Source organism: Salmo salar, chromosome 19 (genome assembly GCF_965601325.2).
Source record: "Salmo salar chromosome 19, fSalSal1, whole genome shotgun sequence".
Taxonomy (NCBI): domain Eukaryota; kingdom Metazoa; phylum Chordata; class Actinopteri; order Salmoniformes; family Salmonidae; genus Salmo; species Salmo salar.
In genome coordinates, this window is record NC_138309.1 from 1,234,984 (window position 1) to 1,254,578 (window position 19,595).

The 19,595-nt window shown below is 42.7% G+C and overlaps 1 protein-coding gene across 2 annotated transcripts in view; it reads right to left on the bottom strand.

Annotated features, from left to right (window-relative positions):
• LOC106578252 (rab11 family-interacting protein 3) overlaps positions 1-19,595 on the bottom strand; it is a 137,692-nt gene that overhangs the window by 72,167 nt on the left and 45,930 nt on the right. Inside the window, exons 1-2 of one of the 2 annotated variants that reach the window (XM_082965552.1) lie at positions 8,747-10,709; positions 19-191 (exon numbers count right to left, since the gene is read on the bottom strand). In XM_082965552.1, coding sequence (XP_082821678.1) covers positions 19-191; positions 8,747-8,785 — 212 coding nt within the window. In that variant the 5' untranslated portion in view covers positions 8,786-10,709. Of the gene's footprint in view, positions 1-18; positions 192-8,746; positions 10,710-19,595 lie in introns of those variants that run through there. The other variant, XM_014156909.3, reaches the window with a different exon arrangement.

The following is a 19,595-nucleotide window of genomic DNA, read 5'->3' on the forward strand; positions in this document are numbered from 1 at the left end:
AAGTAGGTCAGAACTGACCTGTTGTGGCTGTCCTCGGGGTCGTGCAGCGTTGCGTCGATGCCACTGTCCGTCTCCACATCCTCGTGCATCTCTGGCTGGACTAGGGCTCCCGTGTCTTCGTCGGTGAACATCTCACACTCGCTGTAGGTGCTCTCCGAGCCCAGGTAGGCACTATCCGTCACCTCGTTCTGCTACAGGAGGGAAATAGGAACATTTTAGTAATCTTATTAGATCAAGTTGGGAATCCTATAACTTCACAATAGTGGTCCAAAGTATCTGGGACAGAGAGAGAGTTAAGTGGACATCGTTTAAATTGAGAAATCATTAACAGGTGATTAAAAATAGCAGTATGAGGGCTGGTACAGTAGCTGATATGTGGGTGGACTGTATGTATTAGCTAACGAACAGTAAACACACCCAGTTGAGAGGTGATGACTACATACTGTAGGCTGTATTGTATACCAGTTTGAATGTTACACCCTACTTTTTTCCTAGCTGTAACTTTGCTGACAGACTTGCTGACAAACAGGTAAAAAAACGTTACTTGACAACCAACATCATAACACGGTCATAACCATGTCATAATACGTCATAACAGCTGACAACTTTGTCATTACACTGTCATGACACATTTTTACCTGTTGTGACATACACTACATGACCAAAAGTATGTGAACACCTGCTCGTCGAACATCGCGCAAGCCATTTTGGCATTTGAATGCTTAAGGTGCCACGCAGATGTGCAAAATCAGGAACAGGCCTCATACCTCGCGTTGGTCAACGTGTGAAGCTGGGCACAGTGAGCAGTTTGACAAGGCTAATGATATTCCCTGGGGTTGGTCAGCATGAAAAATAACTTGCAGGTCATTGACTGTCAACACAATTACATGCTTAGTTCTACACTGAAGGAGGGGACGCATCAGTTCTACATTTGCATGGCTTGCTGTTTAGGGTTTTAAACTGGGTTTCTGTATAGCACTTTGTGACATCAGCTGATGTAAAAACGCGTTTTATAAATACATTTGGTTGATTGATTGATTGATTGATCAGTTGTCACAAAAGATGAGGTATTTTCAGAAGGAAGAAAGTCATATGAGCAAAACACATTTCAGTGAATCTGTGATTCGTAATGTTTGAATACATTTGCTGACCAATGCTTGATACATTTGGATCGGTTTGGGGTCTGCGGAACGATGTAGCCGTATCTTAAACATTTGAATCGTCACAAGCATACAATATAGGTCAGTACTTGAATAACATATAGTGCATTCATAAGGAATTCAGACCCCATCCCTTATTCTAAAATTGATTAAAAATATTTTCAAAATCCCTCTATATACACACAATACCCCATAATGACAAAGGGAAAACAGGTTCTTAGAAATGTTAGCAGTTTTATTTCAAATAAAAATAAATACCTTATTTACATAAGTATTCAGACCCTTTGCTATGAGACTCGAAATTGAGCTCAGGTGCATCCTGATATGGGAGGTGCCCAAGAACCTGATGGTCACTCTGACAGAGCTCCAGAGTTCCTCTGTGGAGATGGGAGAACCTTCCAGAAGGACAACCATCTCTACAGCACTCCACCAATCAGGCCTTTATGGTAGCATGGCCAGACAGAACCCACTCCTCAGTAAAAGGCACATGACAGCCCGCTTGGAGTTTGCCAAAAGCCTCTTAAAAGACTCCCAGGCCATGAGAAACAAGATTCTCTGGTCTGATGAAACCAAGATTGAACTCTTTTCCCTGAATGCCAAGTGTCACGTCGGGAGGAAACCTGGCACCATCCCTGCGGTGGACCACGGTGGTGGCAGCATCATGCTGCAAGAATGTTTTTCAGCGGCATGGACTGGGAGACTAGTCAGGATCGAGGGAAAGATGAACGGAGCAAAGTACAAAGAGATACTTGATGAAAACCTGGTTCAGAGCGCTCAGGACCTCAGACTGGGGTGAAGGTTCGCCTTACAACAGGACAACAACCCTAAGCACACAGCCAAGACAACATAGGAGTGGCTTCGGGACAAGTCTCTGAATGTCCTTAAGGACCTCAGACCGCGGAGGAGGTGAGGGCCTTGGGAGTGTGGTGCCAGGGAAATAACCTCTCACCCAACGTCAACAAAACAAAGGAGCTGATCGTGGATTTCAGAAAACAGCAGAGGGAGCAAGCCCCTATCCACATCGATGGGACTGCAGTGGAGAAGGTGGAAAGCTTCAAGTTCCTTGGCATACACATCACTGACTAACTGAAATGGTCCACCCACACAGACAGTGTGGTGAAGAAGGCACAACAGCGCCTCTTCAACCTTGGGAGGCTGAAGAAATTTGTCTTGGAATCTAAAACCCTCAAACTTTTACAGATGCACAATTGAGAGAATCCTGTCGGGCTGTATCACCGTCTGGTACGGCAACTGCATCACCGTCTGGTACGGCAACTGCACCGCCCGCAACCGCAGGGCTCTCCAGAGGGTGGGTCGGTTTTTATTGGTCGCATACACATTGTTAGCAGATGTTATTGCGAGTGTAGCGAAATGCGCCTGCTTGTAGTTCCGACAGTGTAGCAATATCTAACATGTAATCTAACAATTCCACAACAACTAACTAATACACAAAAATCAAAGTAAAGGAATGGAATAAGAATATATACATATAAATATATGGATGAGCAATGACAGAGCGGCATAGGCAAGATGCAATAAATTGTATAAAATACAGTATATACATATGAGATGAGTAATGCAAGATATGTAAACATTATAAAGTGGCATTATTTCAAGTGACTAGTGACCCATTTATTAAAGTGGCCAATGATTTCCAGTCGGTATGTAGGCAGCAGCCTCTCTGTGTTAGTGATGGCTGTTTAACAGTCTGATGGCCTTGAGATAGAAGCTGGTTTTCAATCTCTCGGTCCCAGCTTTGATGCACCGGAACTGACCTCACCTTCTGGATGGTAGCGGGATGAACAGGCAGTGGCTCGGGTGGTTGTTGTCCTTGATTATTTTTTTTTATGTAACCTTTATTTAACTAGGCAAGTCAGTAAAGAACAACTTCTTATTTACAATGACAGCCTACCGCTGGGCCAATTGTGCTCCGCCCTACGGGACTCCCAATCACGGCCGGTTGTGATACAGCCTGGAATCAAACCAGGGTCTGTAGTACCGCCTATAGCACTGAGATCCAGTGCCTTAGACCGGTGCGCCACTCAGGAGCCCGAATGGCGCAGGGTTTTTGAGACTGCACTTGAAGAAACTTTCAAAGTAGTGATGGACTTCGTTTCTCTTTGCGCATTTGAGCTGTTTCCTCCATAATACGGACTTGTTTTTTTACCAAATAGGGCTATCTTCTGTATACCACCCCTACCTTGTCACAACAACTGATTGGCTCAAACGCATTAAGGAGGAAAGAAATTCCACAAATTAACTTTCAACAAGGCACACCTGTTAATTGAAATGCATTCCAGGTGACTACCACATGAAGCGTGCTAAGAGTGTGCAAAGCTGTCATCAAGGCAAAGGGTGGCAACTTTGAAGAATTTGTTTAACACTTTTTTAGTTACTACATGATTCCATATATGTTATGTCTTCACTGTTATTCTACAATGTAGAAAAGAGTAAAAATAAAGAAAAACCCTTGAACTTTTGACAAACTATGTAAATGTAATATATTTTTTGTATTTTTTTTTGCAAACATTTTTAAAAACCTGTTTTTGCTTTGTCATTATGGGGTAATGTGTAGATTGATGAGGGGAAACAAATATTTACTACATTTTAGAATAAGGCTGTAACATAACAAAATGTGGAAAAAGTCAAGGGGTCTGAATACTTTCCAAATGCACTGTATTTTATAGTCTTTTTTGCTCATGTTTTTCAAGGGTGCCAACAATTTTTCAATACTAGAACATGAAAAATGGTTCCGTACTAGAATTTTGGTTACTTTCGGTACTTCTGTGAAAATGTGTCTCACAGATCAACTCTGTCCATCAACGCAGCTGCTGTCCCCCTACAGCACACGGCGTGCACAGTGCCTGTTCTACTTACTAATTCCTAGCCTGCACTGGGAGTCTAAGCTGCATCACGTTAGCTCCCTACTCATGCTGCACAGAAATTAACACAACTGAATAATGCGACAAGGCATGTCTACATTTTGAAACTTAATTACTGTTTGCAAAACAATGTTCATGCACGCTACAACACTTTGCAATGCTTGAAGATAATTAGCTTACAACTGAAACTAACATCGATTCACTACCTGTAGTACTTTGTTTGTGATGATATGCAAACCATAACGCAAAAGATTCTGATTTCAAAGCTGATTGCCACCAAAAACACTCTCCATCACATCTCTCCATCAGCCAGATTATCTATTGAACAGTTAGTGTATGTGAATAGTGCACCCATTGTAATTCATTATAGGTCATATTTTATAGAAATCTGGAGATTACTTTAAGCCAACCCTTTTCATGTCACAGTGTAATATCATCAATCATAGAACGTTAATGAGTAACAAAAGTGTAGCCTACTTTCAGAGGAGACCATATTCACAATTTAACTGTTGCCAATGGTGCTTTTTAGCCAATTAGAGCAACGTCCAAACAGCGGTTGGATTTTAACAGTGAGGAGGCTGACAAAGTCGCTGGATTTTTTTGGCCAAAATGAGGCTTTTAATTTAGAAGTTTAAGAATTGATACAGCTGCCGAAACCTTACAATATATATTCTGAACAAAAATATAAACGCAACATGTAAAGTGTTGGTCTCATGTTTCCTGAGCTTCAGCTCAGAATCTCTAAAAGAACCCAGAAGTTTTCCATACATACCAAAAGCTTTTTCTCTCAAATATTGTGCACAAATTTGTTTACATTCCTGTTAGAGAGCATTTCTCCTATGCCAAGATAATCCATCCACCTGACATGTGTGGCATATAAAGAAGCTGATTAAACAGCATGATAATTACACAAGTGCACCTTGTGCTGGGGACAATAAAAGACCACTAAAATTAGCAGTTTTGTCACAGAACACAATGTCACAGATGTCTCAAGTTTTGAGGGAGAGTGCAATAGGCATGCTGAATGCAGGAATGTCCACCAGGTCTGTTGCCAGAAAATGTTATGTTAATTTCTCTACCATAAGCAATGTCGTTTTAAAGAATTTGGCAGTACGTCCAACCGGCCTCACAACCGCAGACCACGTGTATGGCATCGTGTGGGCAAGCGGTTTGCTGATGTCAACGTTGTGAATAGAGTTCCCCAGGGTGGCGGTGGGATTATGTCATGAGCAGGCATAACCTACGGACAACAAATACAATTGCATTTTATCAATGGCAATTTGAATGCACAGAGATACCGTGACGAGATCCTGAGGCCAATTGGCCCTGTCCGGGGGTATCATCGGATGGGGCCACAGTGTCTTCTGATCCCTCCTGTCTCAGCCTCCAGTATTTATGCTGCAGTAGTTTATGTGTCGGGGGGCTAGGGTCAGTCTGTTACATCTGGAGTATTTCTCTTGTCTTATCCGGTGTCCTGTGTGTATTTAAATATGCTCTCTCTAATTCTCTCTTTCTGTCTTTCTCTCGGAGGACCTGAGCCCTAGGACCATGCCTCAGGACTACCTGGTATGATGACTCCTTGCTGTCCCCAGTCCACCTGGCCGTGCTGCTGCTCCAGTTTCAACTGTTCTGCCTGCGGCTATGGAACCCTGACCTGTTCACCGGACGTGCTTGTTGCACCCTCGACAACTACTATGATTATTATTATTTGACCATGCTGGTCATTTATGAACATTTTAACATTTTAACATCTTGACCATGTTCTGTTATAATATCCACCCTGCACAGCCAGAAGAGGACTGGCCACCGCTCATAGCCTGGTTCCTCTCTAGGTTTCTTCCTAGGTTTTTGGCCTTTCTAGGGAGTTTTTCCTAGGGAGTTTTTCCTAGCCACCGTGCTTCTTTCACATGCTTTGCTTGCTGTTTGGGGTTTTAGGCTGGGTTTCTGTACAGCACTTTGAGAATATCAGCTGATGTACGAAGGGCTATATAAAAATACATTTGATTTGAAATTTGAATTGCCGTGCCATTCATCCGCCGCCATCACCTCATGTTTCAGCATGATAATTCACGGCCCCATGTCGCAAGGATCTGTACACAATTCCTGGAAGTTGAAAAAGTCCCAGTTCTTCCATGGCCTGCATACTCACCAGACATGTCACCCATTGAGCACATGTGTGATGCTCTGGATCGACGTGTACTACAGCGTGTTCCAGTTCCCGCCAATATCCATCAACTTCGCACAGTCATTGAAGAAAAGTGGGACAACATTCCTTAACCACAATCAACAGCCTGATCAACTCTATGCGAAGAAGAGGTGTTACACTGCATGAGGCAAATGCTGGTCACACCAGATATGGACTGGATTTCTGATCCACTCCCCTACTTTTAATTTTTTTTATCTGGGACCAACAGATGCATATCTGTATTCCAAGTCATGTGAAATCCATAGATTAGGGTCAAATGAATTTATTTCAATTGACTGATTTCCTTACATGAACTTTAACTCAGTAAAATTGCAGAAATTGTTACATGTTTCATTAATATTTGTTTAGTATAAAAAAAACGAAATCACATTAATTACTACCAGCACACATATCAATAAAGGTGCCACACATGCTTTTAAGCATAAATACAACCTGGGATATAAACATGTACGTCCCACGGGATAAGCTACCGCATTACCTATACCATTCATTAAGTATGCGCTCAATGCACCCCATTTCCCCATCAATTCTCAGACCAGGAAATGAACAAAACCCTTTTCAATAAACAAGGATAACAAGGTAAGCATCTACATTGAAGCTTAACCCTCACGATTTAATCGTCAAAAATAATTACATAACATTTGTACTTCCTCATCATAAATACATGAATAAAGTTACAGTGAGGGAAAAAAAGTATTTGATCCCTTGCTGATTTTGTACGTTTGCCCACTGACAAAGAAATGATCAGTCTATAATTTTAATGGTAGGTTTATTTGAACAGTGAGAGACAGAATAACAACAAAAAAATCCAGAAAAACGCATGTCAAAAATGTTATAAATTCATTTGCATTTTAATGAGGGAAATAAGTATTTGACCCCCTCTCAATCAGAAAGATTTCTGGCTCCCAGGTGTCTTTTATACAGGTAACGAGCTGAGATTAGGAGCACACTCTTAAAGGGAGTGCTCCTAATCTCAGTTTGTTACCTGTATAAAAGACACCTGTCCACAGAAGCAATCAATCAATCAGATTCCAAACTCTCCACCATGGCCAAGTCCAAAGAGCTCTCCAAGGATGTCAGGGACAAGATTGTAGACCTACACAAGGCTGGAATGGGCTACAAGACCATCGCCAAGCAGCTTGGTGAGAAGGTGACAACAGTTGGTGCGATTATTCGCAAATGGAAGAAACACAAAATAACTGCCATCTCCCTTGTCCTGGGGCTCCATGCAAGATCTCACCACGTGGAGTTGCAATTATCATGAGAACGGTGAGGAATCAGCCCAGAACAACACGGGAGGATCTTGTCAATAATCTCAAGGCAGCTGGGACCATAGTCACCAAGAAAACAATTGGTAACACAGTACGCCGTGAAGGACTGAAATCCTGCAGCGCCCGCAAGGTCCCCCTGCTCAAGAAAGCACATATACATGCCCGTCTGAAGTTTGCCAATGAACATCTGAATGATTCAGAGGACAACTTGGTGAGAGTGTTGTGGTCAGAGGAGACCAAAATGGAGCTCTTTGGCATCAACTCAACTCGCCGTGTTTGGAGGAGGAGGAATGCTACCTATAACCCAAAGAACACCATCCCCACCATCAAACATGGTGGTGGAAACATTATGCTTTGGGGGTGTTTTTCTACTAATGGGACAGGACAACTTCACCGCATCAAAGGGACGATGGACGGGGCCATGTACCGTCAAATCTTGGGTGAGAACCTCTTTCCCTCAGCCAGGGCATTGAAAATGGGTCGTGGATGGGTATTACAGCATGACAATGACCCAAAACACATGGCCAAGGCAACAAAGGAGTGGCTCAAGAAGAAGCACATTAAGGTCCTGGAGTGGCCTAGCCAGTCTCCAGACCTTAATCCCATAGAAAATCTGCAGAGGGAGCTGCCAAACATCAGCCTCGAAACCTTAATGACTTGGAGAAGATCTGCAAAGAGGAGTGGGACAAAATCCCTCCTGAGATGTGTGCAAACCTGGTGGCCAACTACAAGAAACGTTTGACCTCTGTGATTGCCAACAAGGGTTTTGCCACCAAGTACCAAGTCATGTTTTGCAGAGGGGTCAAATACTTATTTCCCTCATTAAAATGCAAATCATTTTATAACATTTTTGACATGCGTTTTTCAGGATTTTTTTGTTGTTATTCTGTCTCTCACTGTTCAAATAAACCTACCATTAAAATTATAGACGGATCATTTCTTTGTTAGTGGGCAAACGTACAAAATCAGCAGGGGGTCAAATACTTTTTTCCCTCACTGTATATACTGGGCAACACACAACAATAGGTTTAGCACACACAAACCAATTGACGGCGTGCGACCGCAAACTCACATACGTCTCTTCTCGTTTGCATTTCATCAACAATCAATACTTTGCTAAACCCACATTATAATCAATAAACATTGTCTGGTTACTCATAAAATTAGGCTTAACTTTAGCTTAGGTGACCGAGGACATAAGGATAATAGTCAAAGAGCCTCCCCTACCGGTCTGTGTGGAGCTCCAGGAGGAACCGGGCCTGTCATTAGACCGACCACCCGTAATTTCCCCCTAGCGCTTCCTCCCTTTCACTCTCAGAATGCAAGAGTAAAAAACATAGAATGCCCAACACCTATTTCAGCTCCAATGGGTTCTCAAAAGGAGTGGAGTCTGTAGACTGAAAAGAGTCCGAAGGGCAGGGGAAGGAAACGGTATAGCATATGATACCTCAACTACCAGCCAATCTACTCCTCTCACTGAATTTTATGGTCAAAATATCACATGAAATAGAGGGAGTAATGTCCACTTTAAATTTTTCAGTTTCAATGACTCTAGTTCCTGGACGAATTTGACAGGGTGAATCATTAAGCCACCCCCTCTTCTACCAGTCTTTATAGGCTTATATGATTGGACGAAGAATGCCATATACTGTATGTGCACAGCCATAAACTGACTCGCTGTTTACTTACTTATTTTACTCACCGTTTCCCTTAAGGAGACAAAACCAGCATGACGTAAGCCTAGAGATTGAACCCTTTGCCTGGGGAGGAGGCTGAGGAGAGGGGGCTGGATTGGCTGTGTTAATGCACCACTAGGCTTAGAGAAAAGGCCACAAGAAGAGGTTAGGCCACAATGGCTATGTACTGACAGAGAGATATTCTCTCACAATGACAGGTGGTAACCACACACTGGCTGGGTGTTTGTTTGAAAGCGGGAAGGCAAAGGAAGAAGAAAAGTAGGTCGGGTCTTTGGTTTTCTCAAGGCAAGCAGGCCCTCCGCCCAGCTACCTCACTTATCCTGTTTTGAGAGCCAAGAACAGCGTGGCTATTGTTTTATTTTTTATTTTTTTTTATTTCACCTTTATTTAACCAGGTAGGCAAGTTGAGAACAAGCACTCATTTACAATTGCGACCTGGAAAAGATAAAGCAAGCAGTTTGACACATACAACAACACACAGTTACACATGGAATAAACAAACATACAGTCAATAATATAGTAGAAAAATAAGTCTATATACAAAGTGAGCAAATTAAGTGAGATAAGGGAGGTAAAGGCGAAAAAGGCCATGGTGGCAAAGTAAATACAATATAGCAAGTAAAACACTGGAATGGTAGATTTGCAGTGGAAGAAAGTGCAAAGTAGAAATAGAAATAATGGGGTGCAAAGGAGCAAAATAAATAAATAAATACAGTAGGGGAAGAGGTAGTTGTTTGGGCTAAATTATAGAAGTGCTATGTACAGGTGCAGTAATCTGTGAGCTGCTCTGACAGCTGGTGCTTAAAGCTAGTGAGAGAGATAAGTGTTTCCAGGAATTGGCTTTGGGGGTGACCAGAGAGATATACCTGCTGGAGCGCGTGCTACAGGCGGGTGCTGCTATGGTGACCAGCGAGCTGAGATAAGGGGGAACTTTACTTAGCAGGGTCTTGTAGATGACCTGGAGCCAGTGAGTTTGGCGACGAGTATGAAGCGAGGGCCAGCCAACGAGAGCGTACAGGTCGCAGTGGTGGGTAGTATATGGGGCTTTGGTGACAAAACGGATGGCACTGTGATAGACTGCATCCAATTTATTGAGTAGGGTATTGGAGGCTATTTTGTAAATGACATCGCCGAAGTCGAGGATCGGTAGGATGGTCAGTTTTACGTATGTTTGGTATGTTTGGCAGCATGAGTGAAAGATGCTTTGTTGCGAAATAGGAAGCCAGTTCTAGATTTAACTTTGGATTGGAGATGTTTGATGTGAGTCTGGAAGGAGAGTTTACAGTCTTACCAGACACCTAGGTATTTGTAGTTGTCCACATATTCTAAGTCAGAACTGTTCAGAGTAGTGATGCTGGACGGGCGGGCAGGTGCAGGCAGCGATCGGTTGAAGAGCATGCATTTAGTTTTACTTGTATTTAAGAGCAGTTGGAGGCCACGGAAGGAGAGTTGTATGGCATTGAAACTCGTCTGGAGGGTAGTTAACACAGTGTCCAAAGAAGGGCCAGAAGTATACAGAATGGTGTTGTCTGCGTAGAGGTGGATCAGAGACTCACCAGCAGCAAGAGCGACATCATTGATGTATACAGAGAAAAGAGTCGGCCCAAGAATTGAACACTGTGGCACCCCCATAGAGACTGCCAGAGGCCCGGACAACAGGCCCTCCGATTTGACACACTGAAGTCTATCAGAGAAGTAGTTGGTGAACCAGGCGAGGCAATCATTTGAGAAACCAAGGCTGTTGAGTCTGCCGATGAGGATGTGGTGATTGACAGATTCGAAAGCCTTGGCCAGGTCAATGAATACAGCTGCACAGTATTGTTTCTTATCGATGGCAGTTAAGATATCGTTTAGGACCTTGACCGTGGCTGAGGTGCACCCATGACCAGCTCTGAAACCAGATTGCATAGCGGAGAAGGTGTGGTGGGATTCGAAATGGTCGGTAATCTGTTTGTTGACTTGGCTTTAGAGAGGCAGGGTAGGATAGATATAGGTCTGTAGCAGTTTGGGTCAAGAGTGTCCCCCCTTTGAAGAGGGGGATGACCGCAGCTGCTTTCCAATCTTTGGGAATCTCAGACGACACGAAAGAGAGGTTGAACCGGCTAGTAATAGGGGTTGCAACAATTTCGGCAGGTAATTTTATAAAGAAAGGGTCCAGATTGTCTAGCCCGGCTGATTTGTAGGGGCCCTTATTTTGCAGCTCTTTCAGAACGTCAGCTGACTGGATTTGGGAGAAGGAGAAATGGGGAAGGCTTGGGCAAGTTGCTGTGGGGGGGTGTAGTGCTGTTGACCGGGGTAGGGGTAGCCAGGTGGAAAGCATGGTCAGCCGTAGAAAAATGCTTATTGAAATTCTCAATTATAGTGGATTTATCGGTGGTGACAGAGTTTCCTATCCTCAGTGCAGTGGGCAGCTGGGAGGAGGTGCTCTTATTCTCCAAGGACTTTACAGTGTCCCAGAACATTTTTTAGTTTATGTTGCAGGAAGCAAATTTCTGCTTGAAAAAGCTAGCCTTGGCTTTTCTAAATGCCTGTGTATATTGGTTTCTAACTTCCCTGAAAAGTTGCATATCACGGGGGCTGTTCGATGCTAATGCAGAACGCCACAGGATGTTTTTGTGTTGGTTAAGGGCAGTCAGGTCTGGAGAGAACCAAGGGCTAGATCGGTTCCTGGTTCAAAATTTCTTGAATGGGGCATGCTTATTTAAGATGGTGAGGAAGGCATTTAAAAAAAATAACCAGGCATCCTCTACTGAAGGGATGAGGTCAATATCCTTCCAGGATACCCGGGCCAGGTCGATTAGAAAGGCCAGCTCACTGAAGTGTTTCAGGGAGCGTTTGACAGTGATGAGTGGAGGTCGTCGTTATTGAGAGAGGAACCTAGGGGGAAAAACAAGTTAAGGGACACAGGTGTGGCGTCGACTTCACTAGCACCAACCACCAACTCTATCCAATTCAGCTACTGCTATTTCTTAGGGCAGGAAATGTGTTAAAAATGTATACTGTAGAGATATAGCAGTTCATGATTAGTTCAATGTTATGGAGAGGACAGACCCGTTTCTGTAACTCCCTTCACTGTGTTTTTGTGGAGGTGTGTGCAATAACTATAGGTAGGGTAGGGTGTCCACACACTCTACCCAGAGTGGGTGAAAACAAGCTTTGGTGATGACATTTCACTTGGTAAATACATTTTACAAAGACAAATTATTCATGTTCTGAATCGTTCCATGGGGTCTTTCTCTAACATTTCATTAACAGTATATGTCAGATTTCGTAATTCCTCTTTAAGGAATACCTAGGATAGGATAAAGTAATCCTTCTAACCCCCCCCCCCCCCCCCCTTAAAAGATTTAGATGCACTATTGTAAAGTGGTTGTTCCACTGGATATCATAAGGTGAATGCACCAATTTGTAAGTCGCTCTGGATAAGAGCGTCTGCTAAATGACTTAAATGTAAATGTAATGTAAATGTAAATGTAACACAATACATCCTATAACGAGCACAGAGCGCCGTTGACAGAGCGGTGCAGCTTTCTTACAGCAACTTTTGAGGATTTTACATGTTGTGGTGGTCGTTTTCAAAGTAGTTTTTCCGGGTTGCAAAAAGCTTAATTACCATGACACGAGCTGAATTAAATGTAAAAGCCTTTGAAAATAAAAAACTGGATGTGCGATCAGTGCTCCGTTGACATTTCACAGAGATACGCTTGTTTTGTGAGAAATCTTCAAAAAAGAACAGGAATTCCGCATATTTATAAATATGGATTATTTCGAAGAAAAACAACATTTCTTGTGGAAGTAGCAGTCCTGGGAGTGCATTCTGACGAAGATCAGAAAAGGTAAGAGCATATTTATAATACTAATTCTGAGTTTAGGTGACCCCGAACTTGGCGAGTGTCTGTATAGCTTGCTATGATGGCGAGCTATGTACTCAGAATATTGAAAAATGTGCTTTCTCCGTAAAGCTATTTTAAAATCTGACACAGCGGTTGCATCCAGGAGTAGTCGATCTATAATTCTTTAAATAATTGTTCTATATTTTGTCAACGTTTATGATGAGTATTTTTGTAAATTGATGTGCACATTCACCGAAAGTTTTGGTGGGAATACATTTTCTGAACATCACACGCCAATGTAAAATGCTGTTTTTGGATATAAATATGAACTTTATCGAACAAAACATACATGTATTGTGTAACATAATGTCCTAGGAGTGTCATCTGATGAAGATCGTCAAAGGGTTAGTGCTTCATTTAGCTGTGTTTTGGGTTTTATTGACACATGTCCTTGCTTGGAAAATGGCTGTGTGATTATTTTTGTCTATGTACTCTCCTAACATAATCTAATGTTTTGCTTTCGCTGTAAAGCCTTTCTGAAATCGGACAATGTGGTTACATCAAGGAGAAGTGTATCTTTAAAATGGTGTAAAATAGTTGTATGTTTTAGAAAGTTGAATTATGACATTTTGAATTTGCCGCCCTGATATTTCACTGGCTGTGTCCCGCAGGTGGGACGCTAGCGTCCCACGTAGCCCATAGAAGTTAAGGCTCCATGGATTGATGAGGAATTGAAAAACTGTATGGTTGAAAGAGATGGGGCAAAAGGAGTGGCTAATAAGTCTGGCTGTACGTCTGACTGGCTTACTTACTGCAAATTGAGAAATTATGTGACTAAACTCAACAACAAAAAAGAAGAAACTGTATTATGAAGCCAAGATCAATGATATAAAGAATGATGGAAAAAAACATTGGGAGTACTTTAAATGAAATTATGGACATCACAAAACCATTTGATGTTGCCAATTATTTTAATGATTATTTCATTGGCAAAGTGGGCAAACTTAGGCAGGAAATGCCAACAACGACCAGTAAACAATTGTATTAATGCATAAAAAAAACAAATAATGAAAGAAAAGCATTGCAAGTTTGAATTTTGAAAAGTTAGTGTGGGAGAGGTGAAAAAATTATTATTATCGATCAATAATGACAAACCTCCTGGCATTGACAACTTAGATAGAAAGCTACAGAGGTGTAACGCCCTGGCCATAGAAAGGGGTTCTGTTCTTTATTTTGGTTAGGCCAGGGTGTTACATTGGGTGGGCGTTCTATGTTCATTTTCTAGGTTTTTTGTATTTCTTTGTTTTGGGCCGTGTGTGGCTCCCAATCAGGCACAGCTGAAGTTCGTTGTTGCTGATTGGGAGTCACATATAAGGAGCATGTTTTTCCTTTGGGTTTGGTGGGTAATTGTTTCTGTTAGTGTTTTGCACCTGACAGGACTGTTTGGCTGTCGGTTTCCTTATTTTTGTATAGTGTTCTTTCTGCTATTAAATATTCAATGATGAACACTAACTCCGCTGCACTTTAGTCTACTCTCTCTCACGACAGCTGTTACAGAATTACCCACCAAAAACGGAACAAGCAGCGGAGGAAGGAGCAGCGCAAGGAGAAGAACCAGGAGAGGAGCTATCTGGAATCGTGGACTTGGGAGGAAATCCTGGACGGTAAAGAACCATGGGCTCAAGCTGGGGATAATCGCCGCCCGCAGTGGGAGATCGAGGCGGCGAGAGCTGAGAGGCGCTGGTATGAGGAGAGGGAGCGCAACAGACACGAGAGGCAGCCCCAAAAAATGTTGGGGGGGGGGGGGGGGCACACGGGGAGTGTGGCGGAACCAGGAAGGAATTCTGGACCAACTCCCCGTGCTTACGGCAGGCAGCGCAGTACTGCTCAGGCACCGTGGCCAAGTCCAAAGAGCTCTCCAAGATTGTAGACCTACACAAGGCTGGAATGGGCTACAAGACCATCGCCAAGCAGCTTGGTGAGAAGGTGACAACAGTTGGTGCGATTATTCGCAAATGGAAGAAACACAAAATAACTGCCATCTCCCTTGTCCTGGGGCTCCATGCAAGATCTCACCACGTGGAGTTGCAATGATCATGAGAACGGTGAGGAATCAGCCCAGAACAACACAACAACAACTTTGCCTCATCAATCTACACACAATACCCCAATAAAGTGAATTCATAAAAAAAAAACTGATGTCACATTTACGTAAGTATTTCGACCCTTTCCTCAGTAGTATGTTGAAGCACATTTGACAGCGATTACAGCCTCAAATCTTCTTGGGTATGACGCTACAAGCTTGGCACACCTGTAGTTGGGGAGTTTCTCCTGTTCTTCTCTGCAGATCCTCTCAAGCTCTATCAGGTTGGATAGAGAGCGTCTCTGCACAGCTATTTTCAGGTCTCTCCAGAGATGTTCGATCGGGTTCAAGTCAGGGCTCTGGCAAGGCCACTCAAGGACATTCAAACACTTGTCCCAAAGCCACGCCTGCGTTGTCTTGGCTGTGTGCTTAGGGTCATTGTCCTGTTGGAAGGTGAACCTTCACCCCAGTCAGAGGTCCTGAGGGCTCTGGAGCAGGTTTTCATCAAGGATCTCTCTACTTTGCTCCGTTCATCTTTCCTTCGATCGTGACTACTCTCCCAGTCCCTGCTGCTGAAAAACATCCCCACAGCATGATGCTGCCACCACAATGCTTCACCGTAGGGATGGTGCCAGATTTCCTCCAGACGTGACGCTTGCCATTCAGGCCAAAGAATTCAATCTTGGTTTCCTCAGACCAGAGAATCTTGTTTCTCATGGTCTGAGAGTCTTTAGGTTCCCTTCGGCAAACTCCAAGTGGGCCTGATTGGTGGAGTGCTGCAGTGATGGTTGTCCTTCTGGAAGGTTCTCCCATATCCACAGAAGAACTCCGAAGCTCTGTCAGAGTGACCATCGGGTTCTTGGTCACCTCCCTTACCAAGGCCCTTCTCCCCCGATTGCTCAGTTTGGCCAGGCGGACAGGTCTAGGAAGAGTCTTGGTGGTTACAAACGTCTTCCATTTAAGAATGATGGAGGCCACTGTGTTCTTGGGGACCTTCAATGCTGTAGAAATGTTTTGGTACCCTTCCCCAGATTTGTGCCTCGATATAATCCGGTCTCAATGCTGAATGGACAATTCCTTCAACCTAATGGCTTGGTTTTTGCTCTGACATGCACTGTCAACTGTGGGACCTTAAATAGACAGGTGAGTGACTTTCCAAATCATATACAATCAATTGAATTTATCACAGATGGGCTCCAATCAAGTTGTAGAACCACCTCAAGGATGATCAATGTAAACAAAATACACCTGAGCTCAATTTCGAGCTACATAGCAATGGGTCTGAATACTTATGCAAATAAGGTATCTGTTTTTATTTTTAATACATTTGCTAAAAATAAAGAATCTGTTTTCGCTATGTCATTATGGGGTATTGTGTGTCAATTGATGAGGGAAACAATTATTTTATCAATTTTAGAATAAAGCTATAACGTAACAACACGTGAAAAAAGTCAAGGGGTCTGAATAGTTCCTATATGCACGTGGTGTGCGTGTGTGTGTGTGTGTATGTATATGTATACACATATATACACATACATACACATATATACGTATATATACATACATACATACCACACACACATACATACACACACACACATCACATACATACATACATACATACATACATACATACAGTTGTGGCCAAAAGTTTTGAGAATGACGCAAATATTAATTTCCACAAAGTTTGCTGCTTCAGTGTCTAGATATTTTTGTCAGATGTTACTATGGAATACTGAAGTATAATTACAAGCATTTCATAAGTGTCAAAGGCTTTTATTGACAATTACATGAAGTTGATGCAAAGAGTCAATATTTGCAGTGTTGACACTTCTTTTTCAAGACCTCTGCAATCCGCCCTGGGATGCTGTCAATGAACTTCTGGGCCACATCCTGACTTATGGCAGCCCAGTCTTGCATAATCGATGCTTGGAGTTTGTCAGAATTTGTGGGTTTTGTTTGCCCACCCGCCTCTTGAGGATTGACCACAAGTTCTCAATGGGATTTAGGTCTGAGGAGTTTCCATGGCCATGGACGCAAAATATCAATGTTTTGTTCCCCGAGCAACTTAGTTATCACTTTTGCCTTATGGCAAGGTGCTCCATCATGCTGGAAAAGGCATTGTTCGTCACCAAACTGTTCCTGGATGGTTGGGAGAAGTTGCTCTCGGAGGATGTGTTGGTACCATTCTTTATTCATGGCTGTGTTCTTAGGCAAAACTGTGAGTGAGCCCACTCCCTTGGCTAAGAAGCAACCCCACACATGAATGGTCTCTGGATGCTTTACTGTTGGCATGACACAGGACTGATGGTAGCACTCACCTTGTCTTCTCCGGACAAGCTTTTTTCCGGATGCCCCAAACAATTGGAAAGGGGATTCATCAGAGAAAATGACTTTACCCCAGTCCTCAGCAGTCCAATCCCTGTACCTTTTGCAGAATATCAGTCTGTCCCTGATGTTTTTCCTGGAGAGAAGTGGCTTCTTTGCTGCCCTTCTTGACACCAGGCCATCCTCCAAAAGTCTTTGCCTCACTGTGTGTGCAGATGCACTCACACCTGCCTGCTGCCATTCCTGAGCAAGCTATGTACTGGTGGTGCCCCGATCTCGCAGCTGAATCAACTTTAGGAGACGGTCCTGGCGCTTGCTGGACTTTCTTGGGCGCCCTGAAGCCTTCTTTACGATCCAATAAATGGTTGATTTAGGTGCAATCGTACTGCCAGCAATATCCTTGCCTGTGAAGCCCTTTTTGTGCAAAGCAATGATGATGGCACGTGTTTCCTTGCAGGTAACCATGGTTGACAGAGGATGAACAATGATTTCAAGCACCGCCCTCGTTTTGAAGCTTCCAGTCTGTTATTCAAACTCAACCAGCATGACAGAGTGATCTCCAGCCTTGTGCTCGTCAACACTCACGTGTTAACCTGTTAGGGCTAGGGGGCAGCATTTGCACGTCTGGATAAAAAAAATGTACCCGATTTAATCTGGTTACTAATCCTACCCAGTAACTAGAATATGCATATACTTATTATATATGGATAGAAAACACTCTAAAGTTTCTAAAACTGTTTGAATGGTGTCTGTGAGTATAACAAAACTCATTTGGCAGGCAAAACCCTGAGACATTTTCTGACAGGAAGTGGATACCTGATGTGTTGTATTGACTTTAAACCTATCCCATTGAAAAACACAGGGGTTTAGGAATATTTTGGCACTTCCTATTGCTTCCACTAGATGTCACCAGCCTTTACAAAGTGTTTTGAGTCTTCTGGAGGGAGATCTGACCGAACAAGAGCCATGGAACGATGATGTCCCATTAGACACCTGGCGCGCGAGTTCATGTTGGGTACCCTCGTTCCAATACGTTATAAAAGAGTATGCATTCGTCCACCTTGAATATTATTCATGTTCTGGTTAAAAAAGGCCCTAATGATTTATGCTATACAACGTTTGACATGTTTGAACAAATGGAAATATATTTTTTCCCCTCGTTCATGACGAGAAGTCCGGCTGGCTTAGATCATGTGCGAACAAGACGGAGATTTTTGGACATAAATGATGAGCTTTTTTGAACAAAACTACATTCGTTATGGACCTGTGATACCTGGAAGTGACATCTGATGAAGAGAATCAAAGGTAATGGATTATTTACATAGTATTTTCGATTTTAGATCTCCCCAACATGACGTCTAGTCTGTATCGCAACGCGTATTTTTCTGGGCGCAGTGCTCAGATTATTGCAAAGTGTGATTTCCCAGTAAGGTTATTTTTAAATCTGGCAAGTTGATTGCGTTCAAGAGATGTAAATCTATAATTCTTTAAATGACAATATAATATTTTACCAATGTTTTCTAATTTTAATTATTTAATTTGTGACGCTGACTTGACTGCCGGTTATTGGAGGGAAACGATTTCCTCAACATCAATGCCATAGTAAAACGCTGTTTTTGGATATAAATATGAACTTGATAGAACTAAAAATGCATGCATTGTCTAACATAATGTCCTAGGAGTGTCATCTGATGGAGATTGTAAAAGGTTAGTGCATCATTTTAGCTGGTTTTATGGTTTTGGTGACCCTGTCTTTGACTTGACAAAACAACTCTTGTAAATGTACTGTCCTAACATACTCAATTTATGCTTTCGCCGTAAAACCTTTTTGAAATCGTGAAACGTGGTTAGATTAAGGAGATGTTTATCTTTCAAATGGTGTAAAATAGTTGTATTTTTGAAAAATTTGAATTTTGACATTTATTTGGATTCAAATTTGCCGCTCTTGAAATGCACCTGCTGTTGATGGAGTGCACCACGGGTGGCACGCTAGCGTCCCACCTAGCCCATAGAGGTTAACGAGAGAATCACTGACATGATGTCAGCTGGTCCTTTTGTGGCAGGGCTGAAATGCAGTGGAAATTATTTTTGGGGATTCAGTTCATTTGAATGGCTAAGAGAGACTTTGAAATTAA